The 21652-nt window shown below is 38.5% G+C and overlaps 6 protein-coding genes across 8 annotated transcripts; 1 reads left to right on the top strand and 5 right to left on the bottom strand.

Annotated features, from left to right (window-relative positions):
• Window positions 1–433: 433 nt before the first annotated feature.
• Window positions 434–4317, bottom strand: LOC117570126 (lysosomal alpha-mannosidase). Its single transcript, XM_034251590.2, has 6 exons — window positions 4175–4317; window positions 3717–4087; window positions 3185–3655; window positions 2009–2891; window positions 628–1820; window positions 434–548 (listed from the first exon to the last, which is right to left on the bottom strand). Exons 1-6 carry the CDS (start codon window positions 4253–4255, stop codon window positions 470–472), a joined length of 3078 nt encoding a protein of 1025 aa, XP_034107481.2. The 5' UTR covers window positions 4256–4317; the 3' UTR covers window positions 434–469.
• A 5240-nt stretch (window positions 4318–9557) lies between these two features.
• LOC117568336 (alpha-ketoglutarate-dependent dioxygenase alkB homolog 7, mitochondrial) lies at window positions 9558–10742 on the bottom strand. Of its 2 annotated transcripts, none has more exons than XM_034248921.2 (4): window positions 10601–10742; window positions 10296–10486; window positions 10075–10242; window positions 9558–10017 (listed from the first exon to the last, which is right to left on the bottom strand). In XM_034248921.2, the coding sequence occupies exons 1-4, from the start codon at window positions 10659–10661 to the stop codon at window positions 9673–9675; spliced, it is 765 nt and encodes a 254-aa protein (XP_034104812.1). In that variant the 5' UTR covers window positions 10662–10742; the 3' UTR covers window positions 9558–9672. The 2 variants fall into 2 exon arrangements, with proteins under 2 accessions (XP_034104812.1, XP_034104813.1); XM_034248922.2 differs by having other exon boundaries at window positions 10296–10513; window positions 10601–10709.
• A 1288-nt stretch (window positions 10743–12030) lies between these two features.
• On the bottom strand, window positions 12031–14509 carry LOC117571268 (uncharacterized). The gene is made up of 3 exons (XM_034253331.2): window positions 14219–14509; window positions 14104–14139; window positions 12031–14042 (listed from the first exon to the last, which is right to left on the bottom strand). The coding sequence occupies exons 1-3, from the start codon at window positions 14429–14431 to the stop codon at window positions 13305–13307; spliced, it is 987 nt and encodes a 328-aa protein (XP_034109222.1). The 5' UTR covers window positions 14432–14509; the 3' UTR covers window positions 12031–13304.
• Window positions 14510–16379: 1870 nt separating this feature from the next.
• Window positions 16380–17695, bottom strand: LOC117571099 (uncharacterized). Its single transcript, XM_034253081.2, has 2 exons — window positions 17607–17695; window positions 16380–17542 (listed from the first exon to the last, which is right to left on the bottom strand). Exon 2 carries the CDS (start codon window positions 17527–17529, stop codon window positions 16930–16932), a length of 600 nt encoding a protein of 199 aa, XP_034108972.1. The 5' UTR covers window positions 17530–17542; window positions 17607–17695; the 3' UTR covers window positions 16380–16929.
• Window positions 17696–18381: 686 nt separating this feature from the next.
• Window positions 18382–20500, top strand: LOC117570986 (uncharacterized). 2 transcript variants are annotated; one of them, XM_034252934.2, is made up of 2 exons: window positions 18382–18661; window positions 18744–20500. In XM_034252934.2, exon 2 carries the CDS (start codon window positions 18751–18753, stop codon window positions 19708–19710), a length of 960 nt encoding a protein of 319 aa, XP_034108825.1. In that variant the 5' UTR covers window positions 18382–18661; window positions 18744–18750; the 3' UTR covers window positions 19711–20500. The 2 variants fall into 2 exon arrangements, with proteins under 2 accessions (XP_034108825.1, XP_034108823.1); XM_034252932.2 differs by having other exon boundaries at window positions 18383–18661; window positions 18740–20500.
• A 91-nt stretch (window positions 20501–20591) lies between these two features.
• On the bottom strand, window positions 20592–21026 carry LOC117570987 (uncharacterized). Its single transcript, XM_034252935.2, has one exon. The coding sequence runs from the start codon at window positions 20949–20951 to the stop codon at window positions 20694–20696; it is 258 nt and encodes an 85-aa protein (XP_034108826.1). The 5' UTR covers window positions 20952–21026; the 3' UTR covers window positions 20592–20693.
• Window positions 21027–21652: the final 626 nt, after the last annotated feature.

Raw genomic sequence — 21652 nt, 5'->3', positions numbered from 1 at the left:
AAACATCTGCAGCGCGGCAAATCTCCACAATATTCAGACATATACGGCTTAGCAAATTAGCCGGGAAATACTCGGAGTCTATGAAAATCGGTATGTGACTGTGGCTTAAAGCGACACTCATGTCAACTTGCAGCCTTGACCCAGTTAGAGCAATGTGGCAAAGAGTGGCGTCAATTGGTCAGGTTGTGGGTGTCCTCCAAGTAAAAGTTTTCTTGCGGCTTTGTTGACGCCTGTTGTTGTTGAGAAACCACAGAAACTTCAAACATTAGCTGGGCTTATACCCTTAACGCATTAATGCTCACAAGAGATTAGATACCCGATACACAAAAGAAAGAAAGGTGTGCCGATTTTTGGGCTATTAGAAATGTAGAAGAGATGCAGACATCTTTCATAACTGTGATAATTATTACTGAGTTAATATAGTTTTTTTTTTTTTATCTCTCAGACCGTTTGACCGTTCATTTTAAACCTATTTCTTAAAGGTTATGATAGCTAAGGCAACAACATTTTCAGTTGGTACTACTTTGTGTGTTATTGTCGATTTTAACCTATTTCAGATGTAAGGAATATTAAAGTCTTTTTTTTATGTTTTATGTAATTATTGATGATATAATTTAATGTTATTACCATTTAATGATAAAGGTGCGAATCTGCATGGGGTTCAGTGTGACACTGAATTTAGATGAGTCATCATCGGCATTGACAGCCAATGGCTCAAATGGAGTAGTGTAATATTCAAGAGTTTTGGGCAGAGAACCGTCGTGATGGAACTTGAAACGTTTCACCTCATCGAGAGCCATGTTGCCATCCAGAGTGGTTTCACGAATCTCCTTACCGCCCAACGAATCGAAGATGTGGCGAATGTTAAAGCTGACAATGTGACCCTCAGTCTCATCCAAGAAGTTCTCCACACGGAAAAGGATTTCATCGCTGGAGTATGGCTCCAAGGTGAGCAGATTAACCGACTGTGGGAAGTCGCTGAAGTCGGGAAGCGATTGGGGCTTCACCGAGCTGGCAGTGTTTGAGTTACTGAAGAATTTCCAGAAGGGCAAATGAATCTCATGTTGAGCAAGGCGTTCTTCAGTCGAGGCCTTAGCATCAACAGAATTGAGGATCAGATAGACTTTGCCGCGAGCAATCAGTCCAGTGCCAAATTGTTCCTCGTTCAGGGCTTCGCCTACACCGAAGGCATCATCATTGAGCAGACGGCGATGCAACATCAACTCGAGCTGACCATCATCCAGACTGGAACCACCTTGAGCACGATCGTTCAACAGGGCAATGCGTTTCTGCTGATCCTCGAGAGCAATGCGAGCAGTCACAGGGTAATAGTTGCCACTCACCGACTCGCTCATGTCGGGTTCGAAGTATTCACGAAGGTTGCGCTCACGTTTGATCATCTCGCGACCATTCGAATCGGTGTAGAAGACGCCATTCGAGGCCAGATCGCTCTTGAAGCGGGTGACAATCTCACGACCAGTGTCATCATCAATGGGAATTGGGCCAACCAGCCACTCGAACTCCACACGATTGACACCCTCATAGATGCGAACAACTTGTGAAATCCATTCGTTAAAGTGCTGATGCACTTCCTTGACGCGTTCGCCATCGTAAACTGTATAGTCAACGCTGTCAGACAGGATGTTAATGTCTCCATCTGGACGGAAGATGTAGGCACCAGAGGAACGTCTCTCGGAGGCTCCATTGTCACCACGTGCGCCCTTGTAGATGGCGAAAGTCTGCTCAATGTTTTGGGAAACGCCGTTCATCTCAACGTTCTTAAGGCGACCAGAGTCGCTGTCGAAGGTAAGCTTGACGAGCTGTAAAAGGGAAAGGGGAAGTTAGTGGGATATGAGACTGTACAGACATAGTCAAAGAGGTTAGAGATAGGAGACTCAGTGTCTAGGTATGTCTTTAAGGACTGAGTTCAGGTTTTTTTTAATTTTGACTTTACGGGGTTTTACTTCAGGTTCAAAGCACGAATGCAATGCAGGTAGAGCTAACTTACCGAGTTCTGCACAGTGAATTCATCATCGTCATTCTCATCAGCTGCTACCGCCTTGGACAGACGCTGCTTGATGGCATGCAGCTTCTCAAAGCGACTGCGGGTCACTTGGTTCTCGGACAGCGATTTTCCTCCAGGCAGCACACGAATGTAGAAGTTGGCAATCTTGTCAACGGTGGCCTTGAAGACCAACTCATGCTGAGTGTTGTTCGAACGGTGTTGAATCGAAAGCACTTGCCATGGCACTGGCACCAGCTCGGATGCGACTTCGCGACCCTTTTCGTCCGTGACCAGATAGTTCTCCTCCTTAACGGGTATGCGCACATACTGCGAGGAGGAATGCGCCAATGGATTGTACAGGGTGACCACCACATTGTTGGCACTGTCCTTGGTGAAAGCACATACACTGATGTTCACCTCCAGACAGCTGTCGAATTCTCCAGCGGTCAGATTGGTCAGCACACGCAGAGCATCGCGAGCATTGTCCTGGGCATGGACCACGGCATCGTTGAGCAGACGATCGTAATCCCTGGCTACAGCTTGTTTCTCTGTGCCCGTGATGGCATCGTGATGCTGCATGATGCCCATCACTTGACGCAGTTCATCCAAGTCTTCAGTTTGCTTCTCGTTGGTCAATTTGGCGAATGCGCTTAGTTGCTTGACAGTTTGCAGCAGATGATTGCCGTCGCGTTCAAAGCGTTTCTGGGTGGGACGCGAGGTGAAGTAACCGGTCCAGTAGGAGTGCGAGTCACTGGCATAGGGGAAGAAGTCCTGTGTCTTGTTGGGCCAGGTGAGCATCATCTGATGCAGCTCATAGACGTAACAAGAGGGCGTCGAGTAGAACACATTAACCTTGGAGCCAGAGACCTGACGTTCGTTGACATATCTGGAAAATGATTAGCAAGGGATTTAGTATTGAGTTCCGCTTTAAAAATTGTCTTCCTAAATATTATTGAAAATCTTAAAATCCAATTATATTGCTAGTCTATCAAAAATTGCAAGTAAATCTTTTTTGTTTAAAAACAAATACTAAAGTGCTTTATGGACAGCAAATTTGGTGTCTCCAGCTTTAACAGTCGCTGAGAATAAGAGGTTCATATAGACGGACAGACAGAAAGACGGATTGGCAGGGTTGGTTGTATCTGCCTCATATTTACTCGTTTTTATCCCCGTACTTACTTGATCAGCTTGTCCATGTTCTTGTAGTTGATTTCGGCATCCTCGTATTGGAAATCGTCACCCATGGGCACCATGATGTGGGTGGCCCTGAAGGAGTTCGACATGGTTTTCACATAGTTGATGAAGTCATCCACACGGGACTTGACATTGTTGTCATAGCTCTTGCTATCGATGATGGGCTCATCGCTGCACAGAATATCAAAGCAGAAGCCGGGTGGTGCAGAGTAGTGACGGTAGAGCAGACCGGTAAAGATGTCAGAATCCTTAAGGGCAGCACTCGATTGCCAGATCATTTCGATGGCCACATCTTCAAGACGTTTGCTCTTCTCCCTGTGATCCATACGGGCAAAGAATTCGGCATTGAAGCCCATCTGGGCAAAGATCGAAGCCATCTCACGAGAGTGACCGAAAGGATCGATTTGCCAGCCAATTTGTGGACGAGCACAGGCTCCAAAGGTGTCGTTAAGTACTCTACAACGAAGTAAATCATCAGCGTCGTTCATTAAAAGTCATTTCGTTTTTTTTAACTTACTTCAAACCCAGCGAGAACTGATCGATGACGCTCTGGTAATGCACAGCAGCCTCATCGTTCATACTCCAGGCGCCGCCAGTGAATTCCAAACGACCTTCATTGACCAGCTTCTTGACCAGACGCTGTACTTGCTCGGTTTGCTCCTGATACCACTTGAAGAAGAATGAGGTTTCCACCTGGATAAAGCGACGGCTTGAATCCTTCAACAGCTCCTGAATGACAGAGTCCAAAATGTATTGAACACCAGCATGCTGAATGTTGTTGCGGGCGCCATAATAATACTGATCCACGGTCTTAAGCCAGCCGACATCGTCATGGGAATGTGGCACCAAGTGCACATTGATCATGTTCGCCTTGGTGGCTGGACACGACTGCAAAGCGATAGAGAGGGAGAGAGAGAGACAGAGAAGGAGCTTATAATATATACTTATTAAGTTTCGATTCTCTGTAATATTTACCTCATAGCCACACATTGCTTCAGCTTGATTGGCCAGCAAGAGCACAGCCAGCAAAGAAACGATTCCCCAATGGAACTGCATTGTTCTCAATCTATTCCAACTACTACTTAATAATTCACTCAGCTCCACTGAACGACTCTGAGTGACAACTGGAAACTAAGGCAAAGTGAAACTGCTTTTATAGTCGCTATTTGCGAGCGACCCAAACGATTAGACCCCACGATGAGCCCCTTCTACCGATAACGCTGAAACGCGCCCGGATTAGAGGCACACACTCATGCTTACATATCGCATATAGTATATAGTATGTAGCACTCAAGAGCGTTGTATCCATGTACTAGTGAGTGCATATAAAGTATATTACTATTGAGCTCTTTAAGTTGTTGATAAGCGCTCGACAGTAGGGCTTAACTAGCTTGGATACAATTTTATACTCATTGTCAGTTCGGGGAGATCAGTCTGGGGTTAAACTGAGGGGATTTTCTCTGAGACTATGCGTAGATTGTTGCTATCATTTGGCCATTGATAGTTAGAAGTAAATTCAATAATTTAAACAAATCTGAAAAGTAATATTCCGTTGAGATAAGTTGATGACTAAATACCCTTCTTCACAAAATTATCAGACAATTTCGAAGAAATAACATTGTTTGTCATGCAATAGATTGATTTTAAGTGGGATCGTTCGTATATTATCTGTATTAAATAGTAATTAAAAACGTTTCCCAACAATGGTTTCAAGTTTAAGCGAATGTTTAGTACAGAAACAGCAGAACGAATGAACTTGAGCCTTGAGTAATGAATTTTGTTAAACTAATTTATTTTATTATATTTTTATAATATTCGATAATATTCTTTTTAATTTGTAACAAAAAAATGTATAATTCAAATATTTTTTTGAATACACTTATTATATTTTCTGTTTATATACTAATAATCAATCTTAAGTAAATGGTATGGAATTATAGATTGCAATAGAAAAATAATAAATATTGCTGTTAATTTAAACAAGTAAGAAAGTTACAGTCGAGTGTACTCTACTGTGAGATACCCGCTACCCATTTTGAAGAAAACAAAAATAGTGCGGTATTATTTTCAAAATATACCGAAAATACTACAAACAAACTTGATCTGCGTGCAAACTTAACAAATGTCTCTATCTCTCTATCTTTTATAGTCTCTGAGATCTAGGTGTTCATACGGACAAACGGACAGGCACACAGACGGACAGACGGACATGGCTAGATCGTCTCGGCTGTTGACGTTGATCAAGAATATATATACTTTATAGGGTCGGAGATGTCTCCTTCTACCTGTTACATACATTTCCTGCCGGCACAAAGTTATAATACCCTTCTACCCTATGGGTAGCGGGTATAAAAAATAATAAGCATTAAAGATGAATTTCATTTATTAATTTGTTGTATTCCGGAATCTATTTAGTTTGGTATATTAAAAATATTTCACTGTTATACTTAGTGTAGAAACTGAAGAACGAATGAATGGAGTATTATGTTAGTAGTCTGAATGTTAATTTGTAATCCATGGGTGAAGATTTCTGAGAGCTGGTTTATGTTCTTACTATTTCGAATATAACAATAAGTTTAAACTACAATTATAAAAAAAACGATTTCAATACTTTTAACAGTAGAGTTCCTAAAGAATAAAAAGTAAAATATAAATAGAATAAATACTGAAAATAATATAAAATCAAATTAATATAGAAAATAATAAATTATTGTTATTGATTTAAAAAAATATATAACCTTTAAATTAAACGCAGCTACATAAAAGTGGGTTAATAAAGTAAAAATTCAATATATAATTTATTGTGTTTGGAAATCGTTTTAATTTTGTAAACACTTTACGTTTTTATGACCTTTATAAAGTAATAATATTATGGATTGGCCTAATGAAAGCTCTTTTCCGGGTAGGGGTCTTTGGGATTCTTCATGTGGGTCGTATTTGCGTATGGCGCTCATAATAAGCGTAATCTCAAGTGGCAATTGCAATTATTGATATCTCGCATGGCAGAAGCACTTGAAAATTCAAAGTTATACTATTTGTAATCGATGCCTTATTGGGTTTCACTTAAATGGATTTTAATTGATTACTTGCCAAATGGCATTACCCTTTACTATATTTTATGAATTCGTACCAAGTTACCAAAGCGTGATAAGCAGCGAACTATATACACTTTCATTCTTGAAAGATTAATTTGTTTATTGAACGGAATTTAGACTCTGCTTAAGTGTTTTTATTCATCAAAGACACTTTAAATGTTGTACTTAAATTGGCATTCGATTGGGGGCCGTGTTGTAATAAACACCTACAACATTCGTGATCTTCTTGGACTGAAAGTGCAAAACATAAATAAATTTAATAATACCATATACAGAACTTGAAAGTGGTTCACGGAGTTTCCAATTTCTAAATTCAGAAAAAATGTTTGCAATTAACTACGATGATTAATTAACAGAAGTTGTGCCAGGTGACTGGCATTTAAAATATATGTATGTCCTTGGCAGGATATGAGAGGAAAAGCTTTCACGCTTAATGTCCTGCTCTCAAGGGAGTTGACTTAAAAGTCTATTAAATCATTCGCAATGGTGTTTCACTTTCTCCCCAGTCCAGAAGCTGTCTCAACAATTCAGGCAAAGAGCATTAAAAATTTATGCTCAATTAAACCGAGTAAGTGGAAAAAGTGGACAAATCGACGGATGAAGATTCCCTCTGCCCGACAATGTACTTCTGCTTAGAATAGAAATTTAAGCAAAATATTTAAAGTTAACGAGAATAAATAAATCGTGAAAGTGTCGCAGTCAAATTTAATTATAATACAATCTAAAATAAATAAATTCAATTTTGAGAAAATTACAATTGCAGCCCATTGTTTATAAAATAAAACGCTTAGTAGGGTCCGACCCTTGTGCAAAGTGAGCTTTATGTGCCCAGTTGCTCTTTTGCCAAGTCAGAGCATTGTGTTTTAAGAAGGGAGTCGGACAAATAAATATGCAGATGACTTTGGCAGTGAGATACCCTGCTTTAAAATACATATTATCAGATCGATGAAGAAAGCTAAGTCAGATAGCAATTACTTAATTGATTCAATAATGACCAACTATATTTATACTTGGTTTATGGCATCGTGGACAGAATTACTCATTTTATGAGCCTCTTCATCAACATAAACACTGTGAGCTTATCTTGAGATTAAGAATGATTATTGCTATTGCTGTATATATTAGCATAAATGGTAGTATAATTTATGGTGTTTTGGTTAGTTAACTGTTTCCGAGTCCAAAATATTGTGTCCACTCATATTGAAAGGGTGTAAAGACTGCAACTCGACGAAAATCAGTAAAAAAAAGATGCAAGAAGTATGTAATTTAATTGGATTTCTTCCAAGTTGAGAGCACGGATGAGAGAAGCGGTGGAACTGAGGAATTACAGAAAATGCGCTTAGCTGCCCTGCAGTTGCTCTGGCACTTAAAAAAGTATTTAGTGGAGGAGCCACTTGAAAACGCGACAAAAATGTGTCCTTTTAACATCGTCGACAAAGTTGCGTCAGAAGCGCAATTCCTTCTATGGTTCTATGCAACCGCCACTTGCCCCAAGGCACTTCTTAATGCTCTGGCTTTCACCTCTCTTTATGAAGATTCAAAGCGAATTCTTGTGTGGTTTCATTTAATTACGATGTATGACCTTTAGCGTAAGATATGTGGAAATCCGGAATGGGAATTTAATGAAATTAAAAGTAAGAGTTTAATGAAATTAAAAATAAAGATTATCTTTTTAAACAACCAAATACCGTAAATCTGTTTGTAATTCAAGCTTGAGTAGTGTCCTTCATCTAGTCCTCCGGACGTATACTTAATATTACTTTTTCGTTTTAAGCTTCTACCTGCAATGCAACGGTTATAATAAAATATGTGTAAGGCAGCAATAATAAGTGAACATTTGCACAATTTTTCCATTTTCATTTTTTGTTTCGTTGACTTCCTTACTACCAAAATGTCAGTAAATCACAGTTAAGACCCAACTGCAGAAAAGGCTAGACAGAGACTGAGAGGAGGAGCGGAAAAAAGTTTAGAATTGAAATGTGCAACTTGGAGACTTTTTGAAAGGATGAAATTGTTATGAGTGGATGGACGCTTTGAATGAGAATGCGGTTTTCCATGCAAATAATAATAACGGCCAAATAGCCGAAATAAAGGAGCCTCAAATAAAAGTTCTTTCAGCGGCATTTTGTCCCTTTTTAAGGGTTGCCACTCGAAAATGTCGTCCCAGTTGCAAACTGTTTAACTGTTGATAATTTGTACAAAGTTTCAGCTGCCGTTTGGGTTTTCTCTCAATGTTTTCCTATATTGCTCCCCGGATGGAGAGAGGGAGGCGCAGTCAATTCGAGGGAAAAAGGGGGGCTCCAGAGGTTGGCCACTTTGCCATTTCGCATTGTTGTTGAGCTGATTTTCGAGAAGCACTAAATGTTGATGGTCTTTTTATTGACTCACCTGCAGCCAGGCTGGGCAGCTCAGGTGTTTTCTTCATCTCTGCTTTCATTTAAAATGATTTGAGCTCTTCAAACGATTGGGCACCGGCTCTCAACTAACAAAGAAACTCGGCTCTTTCTATAATCAGATTAACATTCTTGATCTAAGCAATTATTTACCTAATCGCAACTAAGTGTGTCGAAATTGCTATTTAATAAGCACTTGAAGGGATTACACGAAGGTCTGCTAAATCCTTACATTAATGCTGAACTTTGACTCTTTCTCTTTCTTGATTTAGCATTATTCACTTTAATTTACAGTTAATCTGTTTCTCGTATTGAACCTTGATTATAAGTAAGAGGGATTAACAGTAATGTGGATTGCATTTTAAAGCTTAACAGTTCAAGAGAACCTGAGAGCCAGCGAGCGAGCTTTTGCTTTGGATGTGCGTTAAGAGAGAGTTTGGGGATGAAAAATGTTGGTCGCTTAGTCTTGCTTAGTACTCGGCTGCCTTTCATTCATCATACATCATAAACAATAGTCATAAGGAGGCACATCTCTCTGTTGTGTTTGCCACAAAATTAATGGCATCATTTGCAAATCGTCATGCTTTGTTATCGGCAAATGTGTAAAGCGCCAACAGCGGTGCCCTCAGAAATATTGACGAAGGGATTTGGACAGGTTCTCGAGAATCTTTTGTGCAAATACTTGAGCGTTGAGGGCGAAACAAAATACGCCTCCGGCAAAACAAAAAAACATTTTGGGGAAAATATGCTCGTTGACAGCGGTTCAAATGTGTGTTCCCTAAGCCTTTTCAATCGAATCACACAAAGGATTCATGGGACTTGAAATTCCTAATGTTACTGCTGAAATGATACTTAGTTAAACTATTTGGCAAAATATTAGCATATATTGTAAAGGACATCACAGTTTTATAATCAACATTAGTCATTTTAACAACTTGAAAACAAATGATCAATAATATAAATTACAAAGTTCGCTCAGTCAGCATTAAGGATCATTGCGGCAAATGATGGATATGCGACGTGTCTTATTGATGGGATTGCCCAAGAACTGCGACTGCTCCTTGGCCAGGATTTCATGAGTGAAATTGTAGCGTGCTGAGTGGCTCATTATGTAAAGGGAGCGGCGAGGCAAAAGAATGTCCGCATAGAAATTGTTTTCCAGTTTTGCCTCCGGTTGATGGCGATACGCGTCATCGGTGGTGTTGTCACTGGTGTCCTTTGAGGGACCATCTCCAACGTTGCCCTGCTGATACTTTTCGGCACTTGTGCGCACCAGGCGCATGACGCTATCACTGAGCAAACTGATTCCCGAGATGGTGTTACCGCAATACTGTGAATAGCGTGAACTAATTAGCACTTATTTGTTTTTTGCGGCTGTTCGACTTACGCGAGTGCTGTCTACATGGGGCTTGATAACGCCGTCAGCAGCCAGATCCAGAACGTGCACATAGGACATAATGGCGCCCTCAAAAGCCGCCTGACGGACGCGTTCCAGGACTTCCCGATTGCTGGGATACCACTTCTTGCGTTCCGTTTCCCTAAATCCATGAATTGCCTGGAATAACGTGTAAGATTTAGTGGTCTCCAAAAAGCATTGACTACACTCACGTCATCCCAATGGTCGAACTCGTAGCGCAATCGGCTCATGTAGGGCTCCACTTCCTCATGAAGCTGCTGTTCCTCTGCTTCGCTAATAAAATCTGGAATAATGCGCATGTGCTGCTCGAAATCCCGTTGCTCCGCAGTCGGCCATCGTCCATGAAAGCACGTCAATTTATTATTGTTATTCTTTGCTGCAACTAAAGCAGAATTTGAATGTCATAACGCTACGACAGCGGGTTTCACTTGGGTTAATACAAGCATAAAGACGTTGACAACAATAATTTCATAATTAATTATACTATTATAATTACCAGCACGATGACAACGTCGCAGAATTTGTCCAATTGCTGCACTTCTGTTAAAAATAACCATTTTTCTATTCTAAATATTATTTATTTTGTTAAACTCAAAGCAGAGTGACCGCAGACGAGCAGCCGGTTAACTTGGTATATACCACTTTTAAAATTGCAAATCTGGTTACACTTTTTTAGGTATGAGAGGATTGTCGTTAAAACGGTTGTAAAAAGGCGCAACTATTTGAACATCTTTTTGCTATACAGCTTCAAATGCCAGGTTTGGTTGCTTAAAATATTCTTTACCTATTTTCTTATTATCAAAGCAAAAGTCGAACACGACTAAATTCGTTGCGTGGTGGTCACATCAAAGTGGATTAAATACCTAACCCAACCCTGAGCGCACAATTGCCTGCTGACGAGTTATCGTTATCGAATATTTAAAATAATTTTATATGAACAAATTGTATGGTAACATAAAAAAGATTAAATTGTAATGTTATTATTTGCTTACTTGCGCGAATAATGTCATTATGAATACAATTTTTTGCTTCAACGTGTTGGTAAAATTTTATGAATCAAACGTCTCTGCCAACAAGATGCAAAAAGCATATAATTCAATCATTTTTATTGGATTTTACCTGCCACAAAATTAAAAGGGTTCCATAGAAAAACAAACAATTTGTAAAACAATATAAAAACGGACGTTGGGGTAAAAAACATGATGATGGAGAAGGGTGCGAAAATGTCCGCCCCACAATTGAGTGGAATGTGGGTTGGTATTTTGATACCCTTTACTCTAGGGAAAGGGCAAAAAGGGTTCTAAAAAAATGCTGACATTTGAATACGTTTAAAGTGTGTTCAATTAAGAAAATATTACTCTTGTAAATAGTTGAAAACATTTGTAGGTAACTGCAAGTCGGTCACGTTTATTTGTTTTGGACCAATTTGGCGAACTCGCCCGCAAGCTGATTACATCAATGCAAATATTATGGTTTGTTGGTGGAAAGCAAAGAAGGGAGTGAATAAAAATTGGGCTTCCGAACAGTCGCGACCGAGACCGGGACTCTCTTCTTTCGCGCTCTACGGGCCACTCCATGCGCCTATATTAAATGTTAATGGCATTTTTCTTTCAGTCTACAATATAACTCTCCAGAAAAAAACTCTCTCCCTGTGTATCTGGCATTGTTCATCTGTGTTAACGTGCGTTGGTGTGTAAATGATAAATGAGCGACACCGTCATCCGAACGAAGCGTCGTTCGTTCAACCGCTCCGGCACCTAAAGCAACGCTACACTAACGGCCCATTACGCGCTATTGTCCTTTCGCTCTGTTTTGTTTCATTCTGTGTACTGCTCGTGTAGTATTCTGAATCCTGCCGTGAGATGCTGTTTTTCTGGCCATTACCCTGTCTTTAACTTTAGCGAGAAAAACTTCTAGGTGTTGTGGGATACCCGGTACTTATATATTTATTGCTTAAACTAGCTATACACATATTCTTAGAAATATACAGATTATTAACGAAATATTGTACTTCACTTGCTTATGGTTACCAGGTATAAAAGTTCAAACAAAAAGGTACTGACTGCGAATTCAATTACGCATACTTGTGGAATACACAAAACTAATAATCGTCTTCAGAGATAATGAAATTTCAAAACATCAACATTAAGTCAAGTTCTTAGCTTAGAATTAAAGTGGGTATGAAATACATATACGATTATTAACGAAATATTTTAAAAGATCAAATAAAGAATTACTGACGGTGCGAATTCAACTATGCACAGTTGTGGAATACACAAAACTAATAATCGACTTCAGAGTTAATTAATGAAATTCCAAAACATTAAAATTACGTCAAGTTCTTAGCATAAAATGAAAGTAAGAAATAAACGATTATCACCGAAACATTATGCTTCACTTGCTTGTGGTTACCGGGTAAAAAGTATGAGATTAAAAGTTACTGACTGCGATTTCAACTATGCACACTTGTGGAATATATAAAACTAATAATTGACTTCAGAGATAATTAATGAAATTCCAAAACATCAAGCTTAAGTCAAGTTCTTAGTATAGAATTAAAGTGGGTATGAAATATACGATTATTAACGAAATATTTTAAAAGATCAAATAAAGAATTACTGACGGTGCGAATTCAACTATACACACTTGTGGAATACACAAAACTAATAATCGACGTCTGAGATAATTAATGAAATTCCAAAACATTAAAATTACGTCAAGTTCTTAGCATAAAATGAAAGTAAGAAATAAACGATTATCACCGAAACATTATGCTTCACTTGCTTGTGGTTACCGGGTAAAAAGTATGAGATTAAAAGTTACTGACGGTGCGAATTCAACTATGCACACTTGTGGAATATATAAAACTAATAATTGACTTCAGAGATAATTAATGAAATTTCAAAACATCAACATTAAGTCAAGTTCTTAGTATAGAATTAAAGTGGGTATGAAATATACGATTATTAACGAAATATTTTAAAAGATCAAATAAAGAATTACTGACGGTGCGATTTCAACTACACATACTTGTGGAATATATAAAACTAATAATTGACTTCAGAGATAATTAATGAAATTCCAAAACATCAAGCTTAAGTCAAGTTCTTAGCATAAAATTAAAGTAACTTAACGAACGATTACAGCGCAGTTGACGTAATAACTTAACAATTAGTTATGATTAGTTAAAATATGCTTATCTATTTGTGCACCAGCTTCTGCTTTCGTTTCTGACGATGAGCTTGGGATAACTTCATGGTCTTGTGTTCGGAATGCGTACAAAGACCAAAGCCTTGAAGAAACAACTCTTGTGAGTTGTTCATTTTGGTTTCGCATGCTGGTGGTTTTCCTCCAGCTCCTCCAGCACCACCAGCTCCACCAGCTCCTGCAGCTGCTCCAGCACTTCCAGCTCCTTGTTGGTTTAAACGGGCGCGCTTCAATGCCTGTTGCAAGTTAAAGCGACTGACGTTTACCGCCTCGTTCTTGATGGCAACTTCCAGCAAGGGGCTTGATGTTCGATTCACAGTTGGACGCGGCGGTGCGATTGGCTTCGGGGTTGCGGCAATTGCAGCAACAGTTGAAGAAGGCTTCTTGTTTGGCGCAACCATCCTTGTTGGTTTTGGGCTTTCATCTTTGCCGTTTAACGAAGTTTTTGTCTCTGTGCTAAAGTACTTGCGAAGCAACTGACTTTCAGTCGGTCTCTCTGACACAAAGTGTGGCTTGGACAGCGAGAGACTGGCACAGACATGAGGAACAACTGCTTCGCTTACCATTTCACTGATCAGGTCAACATTTGGCTGCATTTCTTGCTCTGTAAATGGCAAACAGAAATGTCCAATATTCTCCTCCAAGCAGATCACCAAATATTGACACTCTGCATTGAGCTCATAGAGTATGTCTTCTATCTCCTCTAAACGACTTTTCTTGGTGGCCTCATCCTACAAATTTCAGTATAATTAAAATCAGTTTGCATAAGAAAAATAACAAATTACAACTTACTATCATCGAGTTATTGGCGTAGAAGTTTGTTATTCGCTGTAATATGGATATTAGTTGCATTGTTGGAATTAGTTATTCAGCAATACTTAAATAGATTATCCATATTTATACACACCTGATGAACACTGAGATAAGTTTTCATAGCGCGTTGACAATAAATAATATCGTCGATTATGTTGGATGGCAGTTTATAGAAACGTTTCAAGTAATATTCGAAGAAACGTTGCGCACTCTGCATCGAATTCGCTGTACGCATTTTAATAAGAAAAGCTTTGATGATTTCATGGCGCTCCTCTATTGTGAAATCGTTAAAATTAATGGATTCCATTTTACACACAAGAGAGATATTAACGCGCCGTGATTTGGCTGTGATTGTTTTGATGCCAACTTTTGCCGCTAATATGCGCCAGAGTGACACTAATTAAAATGTTCAAAAATACCATAACGACCATTTAAAATTTTAGTAAGCATGGTCACACTCATGGTGTGTTCTTGTGATCGCATGAATTTCTTTGCATGTTTTTAGATTTTTAATTATTCAATTAAAAGAATATTTATAGTAATATTATGTCCTTTAATTTTATATACATTTAACAAAAGATTAATTTTAAACCAGGGTCGTACGACAACACAAAATACGATATATACTTTGCTGGTGCTTGGCAGCATTGGAAAACCATATGTAGCCATATGATCGCATGCCAAAGTTTGTTTACTATTTTGCTGAAACTTGGCAGCATTTAAACAATGCAACCATATGAACGCATGGCTGTTATATTCAAATATATTCTCAGGTACTTGGCAGCACTGCAAAACAATGAAGCCGCAATATTTAAATGTTTCATTTTCAGCTTAAATAATTAAGTCGAACTGCAGAGTAATTATGTTATATTATTGGCAGTACTGAATTTTCGGACCACCAGTTCTTAACGTCCATTTACATTAGCAATTGTAAATATGATTGATTACTCTGGTTGTGGCAGTAATGGCAACTGATGTGTTTTGCCATACAACACACCCACGCATCCACATTGTAAATACATAACGTACATATGCTGATGCTTGTGAATGGCAGCAATAATTACTATTTAATTATGCAGTAATTGAACCAGCTGAAAGTACGCATTAAATGTCACATCATTGAAAACACATACATATATACTATACTTACCTCATTTTAAATATAATTTAATACGACGAAGAAGGCCACGAAAAGAATAAAGAATTTCCGTAGAATTTTCAATTAACAACTTTAAAAGAATTTTAAATTCATAAATATTTAACATATGCATGTGCGACGACATGATTAATATAATGATAGACCCAACGTCGGTGCTTTTTAATAATTTTTATGTTTTCCATTTGTTCGATGCTGTGGGACAAGACACGTGCCGTTCGCTGCTGGATATTTAGCTCCCTTTAGGTCCCTTTACGCTTATCAACTATGCATTTTGTTTTCTTTGGACACTTCTCAGATACATATTCCTTAATGCCTGCTTTTGTGATATCCTTCGCCAACTTAAAGGCTTTTCGGCGTTGGCATATACCACGACTACTACAAAAGCAACAGCAACAGTAGCAACGACAACAACAACAACAGTGGACAAAGTTTTCTTTAGCGACGCAGAGACCGCAAAAGGGTCTGTGTCCAGTTCCACTTCCACTTCCACTTCTGACCACGACGCGCAATAATCTTTGAGTGGCTTTGGCGTCGCCACAGCAACAAAACTCCTTGCAAAACTTCAACCAGAAAACACCACAAAGAACAAGCTGAAATCTCAACGTAAGCTCTGTCGTGTCCGCTTTCAAATGGCGTCCAACAAAGAAAACTTAAAGCATGGATTTCGAACTCCCTTCATTGCCAAGACACTATGTCTTAATTATGTATTTCTTAAATTGTCCAAATTTTTTTTCCAAATATTTGCTTTTTATTGAACAAAAAATTGCTTAACATTTGTGTATACAATATAAAAAGACAAAATATTATTGAAAAAATAAAGTATGTAAATAAAGTAATATTTTCTTGCAAGTAAATAACTGTTTTCATAATTATAAATAAACATTTTTGTTTATATAAAAGATTTTTTTCTGAAAACAAGAAAATACTTATAAAAGTAAAATAAGATAATAATAATATTGTTGAAAATAGTGTGTAGTAATTAAAAGTAACTGCTTTCATATTTTTGAATGAAAAGTTTTTTCTGAAAGCAGAACTTGTTAATTTTATATGTATATATATAATTTTTTGTTTTTTTTTTGGTTGATATTTTGTATTACGTTAAATACGTTTGAATATGTGATTTGGATTTTTTAAAGTGATTTTCTTTAACTTGTTTAGAATGTTTAAATAGTTATATTTGATTAAAGTAGACACTTGGTCTTGATAGAGAGCCGAATGGTCGGTACAAATTAAGAAGTAAAATGTGGCAAGCGCTCTTAAGTTTTGCGGTTTACCAACCAGAAAAGTTCTCTATTGTTTACAAAAACACGAAAGTGCTTGAAAAATGCAACTTAACTTTGCTTCTGTCTATGCTCAACAACGGCGCAACAAATATGCTGACACTTCCAGCTGACATCTTCATTTTGTCGCTTTGCTGCTGAAGTTTGCAGCGCATCGCATAGCTGGTTTCTTAGAATTCGAAGCAACAGCTGGTGCCGGATCCGATGCGGTGACAATACCTAATGTCATTATCTCATTAAGCAGATAGTCCAATTCAGCGGATGACGAAGTGTTTGCATTACTGTCGGTGCGTACAAATCGACAGACTATAATGTATTTGGGCAAATCGAAATCCTTGCCATGTAGCTGATACATTCTCATGGTTTTCATGAGCAGCGAAGCACGCATAGAGCGATCAACGATCGTTTTTTGCAGTGCACGTAGCGCAATATAGCAACGACTATGCTCCAGGAAGTAGCCATCGGTTTGGCAACTGCTGATCCTGCCATCAACGTCTTATCCACCGGTTCGCCCAATGCCAAAGCCAGTCGGGGTATATCATTGTGGGTAAACACGGCGCCGGCAAAGGGCGTGAGCACGATCTGATTGCGCTCCACTAGATAGGAAACCATTTGGCAATATTTGGCCACGGCCAAGAGACTTGCCTGCTTGAAGGTGAGCTTAAGACAACCGTCGAGCACAAATGGTTGATAGACCGGGGGCGTTTTTCTAACATGCGCTGTAATGATCACCTCAGGGCTGATCCTCCTGCCTTGTGCGTTATGCGTATCCAAACGAATTCGCCATGTCTTGTCCACGCCCATATGCTTGGCAAGATGCGCCTCCTTGCTGCACTCGAAGATCACTTGCTCGGCGAAGCGGCGACTCTCGGTGGCGGTCTTAAAGTCCGGTTCGGCCATAAAATCGGGACAGATCTCGATGAATGTGTGCATTAATTTTTTGAAATCAAAAATGCATTTGCTCATCTCGATTGTTTTTCTGCATAAATTTCAATTACGTGGCTTTAGTTAAACTATTATTTCTTTATTTGTTTTATGCTTACATCAACTCTCGCGACACTCTCTGGTAATACAATGTTTCCTTTCGATGTACAAACTCCAACTGAGCAACGATGGATCGACACACTAGCTGGTTGACTCAGCAGATTCGCTGTATGAATATATTCAAATATATATACATATGTATGTAACATAACATATTCATATGCACAGTGTTGATAACTGCTTGAGGCCTGAAGAAAATTGAGAAGTTGCTATTGAGGAATGCTCGACTTCAAGATTTCCTAACACAACACAAAGACGAAATTAAGTAAGGTATAATTAAATAAAAAAATATTGTAAAAAGCTTGAATTTTTATGTGAGTCACTTTAAACACAAATTTAAATTGTGCTAAAGATCATAATTCTATATAGTCGTGACTATTTGATTTTTGCACACTTCAGTAATTAATCTATTTTTAAGTTGTAATATTTTTTTCTGTGATTGTGCACGTTTATCATTTTTTTATTCTATCCTGTACAGCAACAATATACATACAGCTGCATATATATGCACATACATATATATAGTAAGCATTGCTTACTAAGCAATCACAAACAATAAGAAAATTGCAGTAGAGTGGGCTCGACTGTGCGATACCCGCTACCAAATGAAGATACTGAAAAGTACTAAAATATGCTAAAGTTTTTGGTATATCAATACATATATGCATGAAATATTCCAAATAGTTAAAATATACCAAATTGTCAAACAAAGCAGTCGGTTCTTGTCATAAACAATTATATTCAGGTTCATAAAGACATATAGTTATTATGTCGTATGTATCCATCTACTCTATGAGTAGCGGGTATAAAAATACAAACCCTTAAAATTGTTGATATTGACGAGAAAAAGCCGTCGGATAGACGGACCAACGAACGTTCTCGATACACAATCTATAAACAAAAGGAGAACTTTGTTGTTTGTGCATACTTTCCTATGTGACTCTCTGAGAAGTCAAAACATTGGCGATTGCAGTATTTTGATTCGAGAGCTGAAACCGAAACAACAATCGTTGTTTGGCCGTCAAGAGCGAAAGATCTCATAAATTTCTATCGCGTAAGTGGATTTGTTATGCATTGCGGCACGTTTGTGGAACCAAGTTTTGTGTTTACATTCGATCTTGAATTTCACTAGGCAGTAGAGTGATGGCAAGCGGAGTGATACGAACTCAAAATGGTTTCGATTATGCGAAACTTTCTGCAGCATTCAGCGAAATTTGCCCTGACTTTCAACGGTCTGAGCCTGGCACATCACAGAGCTTGGATTTTGCCAACAAGGTGCTTTTCGAGCTGGGTCCAAAGATGCGGCAGATTAAACAGAGTGGATCAGGTCAGATGTGGCGTCTCATGTTCAACGGAGGCGGCAGCGTTTTCATCTATTCCTACACCTTTAAGAATCCCATCAACGTGAATCCGCGTGTTCAGCAGCAAAACCTTTATCTAACCCTCAAGCAGGCTGGACTCTTGGCGGCGAGTAAATTATGTTCCATACTGCCAGATCAGCATAATCCGAGGGACAAGGTACTGTTGACACCATTGGCTCGAGCTGTGTTTGCACCTCAAAAGATCGCGAGTATTGCAATTGCACTGACTGCCCAACTGGGCAGAAGAGTTGACAGTGGAGAGGTGATCAAAGCGGTGATCAGCAGCTGTCAGACAGATGGCTTTCACTTGGAGCACAGTCAGTGCGCCATTGCCGTGGTGGCCATTGAGGTGACGATCCGAGATGCAGCTCAGCGTCAGAAACTTCGCTCGAAGACATTACGGACTTATGCCAAACATGGAAAAGCGTTCGATGAGGCAGCGTATTCAATCTATGCGCAGCACTCGAAGCTGGAGAAGAGATTGCCCGATGTGGAGCAACCAATGTCGAGCACGCCGAGTGAACCTACCAGAAGTATTGATGCAGTGCTGCGCAGCATTGCCAGGGGAGTTGATGATCCACTGAGTGGTGGAACACTGGAAATGAGCTTTGTGGAACCACCGAAAGCAGCACCTGAGCAGGAAGTGAATGAAGTTTTGCCAACACCAATTGATTTACATGTGGGCAACACTAATCTGGATTGGTTAAGGTTCTCGCGCTTCTTTCCCATCAGCCCCATTTAGACATTTGTATGTTAATGGATGCAAATAATCAAAATATGAATATATATAATATATAATCTGCATATTGTGTAGCTTGTATTGAATAAGGAATGTACACTTCTTTTCCAATTTAGACTCATTTTTAAGAGAATGAAAATGATTCGAATTCTGACATTTATACATTTATACATTTAACGAAGACGTTTTCTAATCTGGATTGGATGAGGTATTCGCACTTTTTGAAAAAAAACACATGTATATGAATATTACAGCTGCTAATTAGCACTTTAATTAGAGCAAAGAATTATTTTACTGTTTTAAGGTAATTGCGAAAATGGACAAACTCATACACAAACCAAAGAAATAACGAATTTATATATTTCTATTAGTAAAACAGAAAAAGTTCCTATCAATCTATCTTACCTCAAAATATAATTCTTATACAGTAAGTAATCTTTACTTATTTTTAAAATTTTTACAGTTTAGGTTTATACCATTACAATTCATTGTTCCCCTCAACCGAATTTAGAATTTTAAAGGATGAAAATATAAAAATATATTATAATATAATATACAACTGGACTGGTTGAAGTATACATCCTATTTTCATATCAGGATACATGCAACCTGGGGAATATTAATACTAAGTTACCACATTTAAGCGAGCGATGAGCGTAGCTACCTTTATTTTGCGTTTGAGATAAATTCGAAATTTCTTCGAAAGTTACTTTATAGTATCTTTTTCATACACAGACAATGTGTGCTCAGTTATGCCCCGTTTAATGCGAAACATAAACAATTTTTCGCTCCGCTGAAATGTGGATGTAAAAACTTTTTAAACATGCGGCAGCAGAGGCTGCAGCAACATTGTCTATTACACTGCAACAATAAACGATGAAAGATGCGGTTCAATTGTGTTATAAGGTTTCATTTTAAAAAAATGTGTAAAAAAATTTACAAATTCTTGAATATGAAAACCCAAAAATGTTTGTTAATCAATCAATTCACTTCTTTTTGCGGTGTGCCGGTGAGATTTTTGCATACGAAGCATCGGATGCGCTCTCGATGCTGTTCGATGTCATTGGACTGATCTTCTCACGCTGCGAACTGAGCAATGCCATAACTCCATCGGCGATCTCGTCCAGCGACACTGGACGATTGTAGCTCAGCATAACGGCTGTTATGATGGGCAGCAGAATCACATTATAGTTGGAATCCATTTCAAATATGCCACTGGCAGCACCACAAGTACAATTTTGCATTGATTTGGTGAAAAATATTTTAAAACTTGTTGTCTAAAACTGTGTGTGTGTGAGCTCTCTAAGCTGCTTGCTTCTGACACCCGGAATTAGTAAAACTGACAGCTAGAGCCAAGTGTACTCAGCTCTGTTCGGAGTTCCGAGTGCTTCAACTGGACCATATCAAGTAGTCTATGCTACATAACCCGATCCCAATGAAAAATTCAATTTGAAAAAATGTCACTTGTCAGTTGGCGATATCCTGTGAACGCTGCACGCTGCCTGCTGCTTGCTGCTTGCCATTGTTGTCCTCTGAACCTTTTGTTGTCACTGCTATTTTAGTTTTCCATTCTGTTGTGCATTTTTGGCATTTTGATAAACCATATACACAAATATAGTATAGTATAGTATAATATATCAATGGCACACAAGCGAGTGCGAGAGCATTTCATATGCAAATTGTTCACTACTCATAGCCACAGACGCAGTCCTTTGTCAATATCAAAAAGGCAGCGACACAAATGCAAATGAGCCCAGAGTTGACAGCAGCTCAACTTCCTGGCTCCAATAAGCAAATAAATAAAAGTCTGATGTATGCATTTCTATTCAATTTAGATCTGAGCTGCTAAGTTATAATATTGACTGAAAGTTGGAAAAATTTTCAACGATTAATTATATGCATGCTATTAAAATGTGGCACTAAGAAACTATTATTATTCAATCTA

Source organism: Drosophila albomicans, chromosome 3 (assembly GCF_009650485.2).
Source record: "Drosophila albomicans strain 15112-1751.03 chromosome 3, ASM965048v2, whole genome shotgun sequence".
Lineage (NCBI taxonomy): Eukaryota > Metazoa > Arthropoda > Insecta > Diptera > Drosophilidae > Drosophila > Drosophila albomicans.
This window is presented reverse-complemented; position numbering and strand designations above follow the sequence as displayed.

Excerpts from the sequence above, each read along its gene's own strand:
- LOC117570126 (XM_034251590.2), bottom strand. The coding sequence starts at position 4,255 with ATGCAGTTCCATTGGGGAATCGTTTCTTTGCTGGCTGTGCTCTTGCTG. Across the intron at positions 2,892-3,184 it reads AACATGGACAAGCTGATCAA|ATATGTCAACGAACGTCAGG; the intron begins GTAAGTACGGGG and ends ATCATTTTCCAG. Across the intron at positions 1,821-2,008 it reads AATTCACTGTGCAGAACTCG|CTCGTCAAGCTTACCTTCGA; the intron begins GTAAGTTAGCTC and ends TCCCTTTTACAG.
- LOC117568336 (XM_034248921.2), bottom strand. The coding sequence starts at position 10,661 with ATGGTTATTTTTAACAGAAGTGCAGCAATTGGACAAATTCTGCGACGT. Across the intron at positions 10,487-10,600 it reads GCGACGTTGTCATCGTGCTG|TTGCAGCAAAGAATAACAAT; the intron begins GTAATTATAATA and ends ATTCTGCTTTAG. Across the intron at positions 10,243-10,295 it reads AGTTCGACCATTGGGATGAC|GCAATTCATGGATTTAGGGA; the intron begins GTGAGTGTAGTC and ends ACGTTATTCCAG.
- LOC117571268 (XM_034253331.2), bottom strand. The coding sequence starts at position 14,431 with ATGGAATCCATTAATTTTAACGATTTCACAATAGAGGAGCGCCATGAA. Across the intron at positions 14,140-14,218 it reads CTTATCTCAGTGTTCATCAG|CGAATAACAAACTTCTACGC; the intron begins GTGTGTATAAAT and ends TCCATATTACAG. Across the intron at positions 14,043-14,103 it reads ACGCCAATAACTCGATGATA|GATGAGGCCACCAAGAAAAG; the intron begins GTAAGTTGTAAT and ends TGAAATTTGTAG.
- LOC117571099 (XM_034253081.2), bottom strand. The coding sequence starts at position 17,529 with ATGAGCAAATGCATTTTTGATTTCAAAAAATTAATGCACACATTCATC.
- LOC117570986 (XM_034252934.2), top strand. The coding sequence starts at position 18,751 with ATGGCAAGCGGAGTGATACGAACTCAAAATGGTTTCGATTATGCGAAA.
- LOC117570987 (XM_034252935.2), bottom strand. The coding sequence starts at position 20,951 with ATGCAAAATTGTACTTGTGGTGCTGCCAGTGGCATATTTGAAATGGAT.